Below are 8,178 nucleotides of genomic sequence, written 5' to 3' on the forward strand. Positions count from 1 at the left end.
CATCAGAAAAGCATAACTTAATATTTGGTACAGAAACCTTTGTTTGCAATTACAGAGATCATACGTTTCCTGTAGGTCTTGACCAGGTTTGCACACACTGCAGAAGGGATTTTGGCCCACTCCTCCATACAGACCTTCTCCAGATCCTTCAGGTTTCGGGGCTGTCGCTGGGCAATACGGACTTTCAGCTCCCTCCAAAGATTTTCTATTGGGTTCAGGTCTGGAGACTGGCTAGGCCACTCCAGGACCTTGAGATGCTTCTTACAGAGCCACTCCTTAGTTGCCCAGGCTGTGTGTTTCGGGTCGTTGTCATGCTGGAAGACCCAGCCACGACCCATCTTCAATGCTCTTACTGAGGGAAGGAGGTTGTTGGCCAAGATCTCGCGATACATGGCCCCATCCATCCTCCCCTCAATACGGTGCAGTCGTCCTGTCCCCTTTGCAGAAAAGCATCCCCAAAGAATGATGTTTCCACCTCCAAGCTTCACGGTTGGGATGGTGTTCTTGGGGTTGTACTCATCCTTCTTCTTCCTCCAAACACGGCGAGTGGAGTTTAGACCAAAAGCTCTATTTTTGTCTCATCAGACCACATGACCTTCTCCCATTCCTCCTCTGGATCATCCAGATGGTCATTGGCAAACTTCAGACGGGCCTGGACATGCGCTGGCTTGAGCAGGGGGACCTTGCGTGCGCTGCAGGATTTTAATCCATGACGGCGTAGTGTGTTACTAATGGTTTTCTTTGAGACTGTGGTCCCAGCTCTCTTCAGGTCATTGAACAGGTCCTGCCGTGAGTTCTGGGCTGATCCCTCACCTTCCTCATGATCATTGATGCCCCACGAGGTGAGATCTTGCATGGAGCCCCAGACCGAGGGTGATTGACCGTCATCTTGAACTTCTTCCATTTTCTAATAATTGCGCCAACAGTTGTTACCTTCTCACCAAGCTGCTTGCCTATTGTCCTGTAGCCCATCCCAGCCTTGTGCAGGTCTACAATGTTATCCCTGATGTCCTTACACAGCTCTCTGGTCTTGGCCATTGTGGAGAGGTTGGAGTCTGTTTGATTGAGTGTGTGGACAGGTGTCATTTATACAGGTAACAAGTTCAAACAGGTGCAGTTAATACAGGTAATGAGTGGAGAACAGGAGGGCTTCTTAAAGAAAAACTAACAGGTCTGTGAGAGCTGGAATTCTTACTGGTTGGTAGGTGATCAAATAATTATGTCATGCAATAAAATGCAAATTAATTACTTAAAAATCATACAATGTGATTTTCTGGATTTTTGTTTTAGATTCCGTCTCTCACAGTTGAAGTGTACCTATGATAAAAATTAACATTAACCTGCAAAATCGGCAGTGTATCAAATACTTGTTCTCCCCACTGTACTTGTTGATTTTGTGATCAATTAACATTTATTTTGTGGATTTTGATGTGTGCTTGAGGTTATTGTCTTGCTGGAAGATTCACTTGCGGTCTAGTTTCAGCCCCCTGGCAGAGGCAACCAGGTTTTTTGCTAAAATGTCCTGGTACTTGGTAAAGTTCATAATGCCGTTGACCTTAACAAGGGCCAAATACCTCTATTTTCATGTAATCTGACCATAGCACTACCTGGAGTTTGCTAATCGCCATTTGCGCTTGGATTGGAACCGGCGCTATGGTCATATGACACGAAAATAGACATCTTTGGCCATGCACCCCAGCGGTGGTTTTGGCCTTCGAAAGAACAATGCATATGCAGAAAATACCTCATCCTTAATGTAAAGAAATGGTTAATTGACCACAAAATCAAAATGTTGCTATGGACATCTCAGTCTCCGGACTTGATCCCATTGAAAACCTGCGGTTTGAATTGAAGAGAGCAGTCCATAAGCGCAGATGAAGGATATCAAAGATCTGGAAAGATTCTGTGTGGAGGAATGGTCTAAGATCCCTCCAAATGTGTTCTCCAATCTCATAAAACATTTTAGAAAAATGCTCAGTGTCGTTATCCTTGCAGGGGAGAGGGTGCTGGAGTATTGAAAACAGGGGAACCAATATTTATTTTTAATTACTTGAAAAACTAAATCTCTTTCTCTTAGAAATTGTATTAGTATAAAATAATAGCATTAAAAAAGAATATTGCATACACTATAGCTTAGTATTGGTATTATTTATTTTATATAGTATTTTTTGCTGATCTTTATCAAGGGATCGAATCATTTTGGACCCCACTGTATATGATGATTCAATGTTTTCTATGATTCTGATTCTGAACCACAAAGGTTTTGGTTAACACTTTATGTTAAGGGTGTGTAATAAAACATTTATAAGGCATTTATAAAACATTAATAAGGCATTTATAAACAGTTTGCTCACCATTTATTAATCATTACTCCCACATTTGTAAATGTTAGTAAGCTAGAAATTCACACATTTATATACACAACACATGCACAAAACATTAGGAACACCTGCTCTTTCCATGACATAGACTGTGAAAGCGATGATCCCTAATTGATGCCACCTGTTAAATCCACTTCAATCAGTGTAGATGAAGGGGAGGAGACAGGTTAAAGAAGGATTGTTAAGCCTTGAGACAATTGAGACATTACATTTACATTTTTACATTTTAGTCATTTAGCAGACGCTCTTATCCAGAGCGACTTACAGTTAGTGAGTGCATACATTATTTTTGTTTGAGTATTTTTATTTTTTTCATGCCCCCCCTTGGGAATTGTGTATGTGACATGGATTGTGTATGTGTGCCATTCAGAGGGTGAATGGGCAAGACAAAATATTTAAGTGCCTTTGAACGGGGTATGGTAGTAGGTGCCAGGCGCATCAGTTTGAGTGTGTCAAGAACCGCAACGCTACTGGGTTTTTCACGCTCAACAGTTTCCCGTGTGTATCAAGAATGTTCCACCGCCCAAAGGACATCCAGCCAACTTGACACAACTTTGGGAAGCATTGGAGTCAACATGAGCCAGCATCCCTTCGGAACGCTTTCAACACCTTGTAGTCCCCGACTAATTGTGGCTGTTCTAAGGGCAAAAGGAGGTGCAACTCAGTATTAGGAATGTGTTGTACACTCAGTGTATATTTCCTTAAATATCCTGTGTTGTGTGCTTATTCTTTTACTAGGTACTGCTGGATTTTCTACCAATGGCATGCCCATATTTTTGTGAGAAATAACACTGGTCACTCAAAACATTTATAAAGTATTTATAAAGCAGAAATAGCGCTCACTTTAGATTAGGTGCTGCAAACATACTTTACCAATGATTAGTAAATGGTTTTAAAATGTGGGAGTAATGATTAATAAATGGTGAACACACACTTTATATAAATGCCTTGGTTTATTACGGATCCTTAAAATAAAGGTTACCATGTTTGGTCATTTCTACAGCTTTTCATTGAGATAATGGGTTTGCTTTTGTTCACTGAAATAACAATTGTATTGTCATTAACAATTAGTAACTATTAATTATGAATAATTCCTAAATCAACTGGCTAAATTATATAATAATTTAATAATTTTCTCAGAGGACCAATGTTCACCACCTGACTGCTTCCATGGTTTGCACTGGACTCACTCACCGATATCTACAGTATATCACAGCAATACAGTCGCTGATTGCTGGAAATGTGCATTATATATGTCTTTGCTTACATTAGTGTTCATGTTTTTTTCTTCAATGTTTTTACCAGAAGTGGAGAGGGCAAGCCGCATGACCACAGTGTTACCTACTTTTCAAAATTACTAATATGAAAGGAATGTGTAACTAATGATTTATACAGTCTTTATCCATTCAGGTATTTTTAATATGGGAGTGTGTTGACCAATATGTCTTATTCTCTCTTTCCCTTCCAGACCTCCATGATGGTGCAGCAGTCTCAGACCCACTACACTGAAATCCTGTCTGATAGGGACGCCCTTCTGATCAAGTTGAAGCAGCTGGAACAGGACAAGACCCGCCAGGGTCACTATGAAGAGGAGCTGAATCGCATCAAGATCTCCCTGGAGACTGAGCTGCGCAACAAACAGCGTCTCCAGGAAGAAAGAGACAAGATGCAAAAGGACTTCACCTACTGGAAGAGCCAGTACGAACTGAAGGAGCGCCAGATGAGGCAGGGTGACTCGGACAAGGACAAGATGGAGAGGGAGAGGCTCTCCCTGAAGAGCGAGTTGGAGCGTATGATGGTGGAGCTGAGGACCGTGGAGGAGAGGTATAAAGGCAGGCTGCAGAGCTCAGAGAGGGAGGTGTCAGACCTGGCCCTGAAGAGAGACTCCCTGGAGAGGGAGTTGAGGAGGCTTCAGCAGAGACCTGACTCCATGAGCATCCAGACCCAGACAGACGAGAAGGTGGTCACTGTGGACCCGTCTAAACTGGTGTTCGATGGGGTTCGCCGTAAGGTCACCGCCCACCAGCTGTGTGACTGCGGTATTATCAGCAAGGCCACCCTGGAGCAGCTGCTGAAGGGAAAGAGGACCGTGGAGGATGTGGCCGTCGACATCCAGCTTAGCCTCAAGGGAACAGGTGCCATTGCAGGAATGGTCAGAGGCCCCCAGGACAGGATGTCCATCACTGAAGCCAAGACCAAGAACCTTCTGAGCCAAGAGAGTGCCCTAATGCTACTGGAGGCCCAAGCTGCCACCGGCCACATCATGGACCCCAAGTTTAACGAGAAGATGTCTGTTGATGCTGCCTCCTCCAGAGGAGTGGTGGACACAGACAATAGAGACGCCCTCATGACAGCTGAAGCAGCCAGTGCAGGCTTCAAAGACCCATACACCGGCAAGCTGCTGTCCATTGGACAGGCTCTGAAGCTGAATCGTCTGGACAAGGAGACAGCCCTCCGGTTGCTCCAGGCCCAGGAGTCTGTTGGAGGAATCCTGGACCCGGTTCTGAGTGTATTCCTGCCCAAAGACCTTGCCCTTGACCGCAACCTGATTGACGAAGACCTCTACAGGGCTCTGAACAAGAAGCCCACCTGCTATCTGGACCCAATCACTGAGAAGAAGATTAGCTATAGTGACCTAATGTTGAAGTGTAGGATTGAGCCCGCCTCTGGCATGCTGCTCCTCCCAGCCCCGGAAAAGCCCATGACCGTGCAGGGCCTCAGGGGAGAGGTGTCTGTCACAGAGCTGATCAAGTCCAACTTGCTGTCTGAGATGGATGTGCAGAAGCTGAACCAGGGCAAGCTCAGCAGCAAGGACATCGAGGACAAGCTCAAGAACTACCTTCATGGTTCTAACTGCATCGCAGGGATCTATGATGAAGCCAACAACAGGACAATGACCATCTATCAGGCCATGAAGGATGGTCTGCTCAGACGAGGAACCACCCTGGAGCTTCTGGAAGCCCAGGCTGCCTCCGGCTTCATGATCGACCCTGTCAACAATGTCTGCCTGACTGTGGATGAGGCCTGGAAGAGAGGCCTTGTGGGCAAAGAGTTCAAGGACAAGCTGATGTCTGCAGAGAGGGCTGTCACTGGATACAAAGACCCACACACTGGCAAGACCATCTCCCTCTTCCAAGCCATCGAGAAGGATCTGATTGAGAAGGGCCATGGGATTAGGCTGCTAGAGGCTCAGATAGCCAGCGGTGGCATCATCGACCCCAAGGAGAGCCACCGTATCGATGTAGACATTGCCTACAAGAGGGGCTACTTCGACGAGGAGATGAATGAGATCCTGACCTACGAAGGAGATGACACCAAGGGCTTCTTTGACCCCAACACCCAAGAGAACCTGACCTACCTGCAGCTGAAGGAGAGGTGCATCACAGACCCAAAAACTGGCCTGGTCCTCCTGCCCCTGAGGGACAAGACCAAGCCCCAGCAGACGGTTCAGCAGAGCAGCCAGAATACCGTCCTCCGTAAGAGGAGGGTAGTGATCGTGGACCCTGACACTGGAATGGAGATGACCGTGAGGGAAGCCTACAATAAGGAGCTCATTGACTATGACACCTTCCTAAGTCTCTCAGAGCAGGAGTGTGAATGGGAGGAGATCACCATCACAGCTTCTGATGGTTCAGCCCGTCTGGTGGTGGTGGACAGGAAGACAGGCACCCAGTATGACATCCAGGACTCCCTGGACCGCGGCATCATCGACCAGACCTCCCTGGAGCAGTACCGCTCAGGAACCCTGACTCTCCCTCAGTTTGCTGACCTCATCACCAGCAATAGCAACCTCAGCGAGTTGACAATGACCACCAGAAACATGGAGGACGTGGCCACCTGCAGCAGCCCCCCCCAGGCCTGCCTCTCTTCCCCCACCGTCCGCAAGCGCTTCAACAGCATCTCCATCATCTTCTCCCCGCCAGAGGAGTTTGACGAAGGGAGCCCTGTTGCGGCCATCTTTGACACTGAGACGATGGAAAAGATCACCATTCCGGAGGCTCTACGGAGGGGCTTAGTGGATACCATTACAGCTCAGAGGCTGCTAGAGGCCCAGGCCTGTACTGGAGGCATCATCAACCCCACCAATGGCCAGAGGCTCAACCTGCAAGATGCCGTGCACCAGAGCATCATTGACGATGACATGGCCGCCAAGCTGAAGCCAGCGCAGAAGGCCTTCATGGGCTTCGAGGACGTGAAGACCAAGAGGAAGATGTCTGCGGCCGAGGCCATGAAGGAGAAATGGCTGCCTTATGAGGCCGGACAGAGGTTCCTGGAGTTCCAATACCTGACAGGAGGTCTGCTGGAGCCCAGTACGGGCCAGAAGACCTCCATCGAGGAGGCCATCCGACGAGGCTGGCTGGACGGTCGTGGGGCCCAGAAGCTCCAGGACACACGGAGCCACACCAAGAACCTGACCTGCCCCAAGACCAAGCTGAAGATCTCCTACAAGGAGGCCATGGACAGCTGCATGGTGGAGGAAGGCAAAGGCATGAAGATGCTCCAGGCCTCCTCCATGTCCACCAAGGGCATTAGTAGCCCCTACAACGTGTCCAACCCAGGCTCCCGTTCGGGGTCCAGGGCTGGCTCACTGGCCACCTCTCGTACAGGGTCTAGGAGCGGCTCTCGCAGGGGCAGTGTGGATTACTCCTCCAGCTACAGCGCCTTCACAACTTCTTCCTCCACCACCTTTAGCTCCAACTGACAGTTCTAATAATAAAACACACATATAGAGAAAATAGGGTGTTTAGTAGATTGGGGTAGACTATGCCTATGTGATGTGGCACATTTGTTATGGTTAAGGAAGATAGAAAGTGGGTTAGGTGGGGTTAGCATTTGTGATGTGGTATATTTTTCATTGATTGTGTTTAGTTGGTGTTTTGTGCTGTCAGCTAAATCTGGTTGGGGGAATAAAGGTTGGGTATATTGAGCAATATGTTAGAATGTTTTGTTACAATTCATTCTGGATCCATGTCAATGTTTAGATTTTTAAAAACTTGAGTGAAAATGAATTTAGTGTTGAAATATATAACATTTTACCAAATAAAACATAAACTGCTTTTATATTGTACTATGCTTTGTTTTTCTGTAGACACATGGTTGTTGTTTAATTTGACTGGGAGGGAATCACTTACTGCTTCAAAGATCCTTGGCTCACAGCATCTACAACAGGGGTAGGCAACTAGATTAAGCCATAGGACGATTTTTGTCGGAGCTATTGGCCTTGCCTTGGAAAATTAAAATAATAATTTGTAAAAATAAATATGTCATTGACTATGACACCTTCCTAAGTCTCTCAGAGCAGGAGTGTGAATGGGAGGAGATCACCATCACAGCTTCTGACCACAACTAAGCCCAAAAAGAGATTGTATTTGAAAATAACAATCATTTCATACCTTGATTACATTGATGCACTATCACTTTAAAAATATATATATATTTCCTAAATTAAACATATTTTTAGCTGAATTCCTGGTGATTTTACAGTCTTTTTGACCAAAAACTGACCCCCCGCCACTACTTGACAATGGCATATGCTTTACAACACAATGTCCAATGGTGCTGAATTATAAAACAAGTAATAAACCATTATGAATGTACCTGTTCAATGGATGTTCTGTAATGAAATATTTTGTATTCCAAAGGAGTGAAAAATAAAGGTTTATAATTCCCAACAGTCATTTGTAAGTGACCTGTAGAGTTCTTCATAGGTCCATCATTAGTCTATGGAGCTTTAGGAAGCATAATAATATGCCCTCATACTATGATGATAATGCAATGCTGCTTTTCAACTGTAACA

At 45.8% G+C, this 8,178-nt stretch overlaps 1 protein-coding gene across 2 annotated transcripts in view; it reads left to right on the top strand.

The window, feature by feature from the left end:
• Positions 1 to 7,442, top strand: part of LOC121535308 (desmoplakin-like) — a 35,975-nt gene extending 28,533 nt beyond the window's left edge. For both annotated transcript variants that reach the window (XM_041842252.2, XM_045205880.1), the window contains exon 24: positions 3,850 to 7,442. In XM_041842252.2, the coding sequence (XP_041698186.2) occupies positions 3,850 to 7,083 (3,234 nt within the window). In that variant the 3' untranslated portion in view covers positions 7,084 to 7,442. The remainder of the gene's footprint in view (positions 1 to 3,849) is intronic.
• The last annotated feature ends 736 nt before the right edge of the window (positions 7,443 to 8,178 follow it).

This window comes from Coregonus clupeaformis, chromosome 21, assembly GCF_020615455.1.
Source record: "Coregonus clupeaformis isolate EN_2021a chromosome 21, ASM2061545v1, whole genome shotgun sequence".
Classification (NCBI taxonomy): domain Eukaryota; kingdom Metazoa; phylum Chordata; class Actinopteri; order Salmoniformes; family Salmonidae; genus Coregonus; species Coregonus clupeaformis.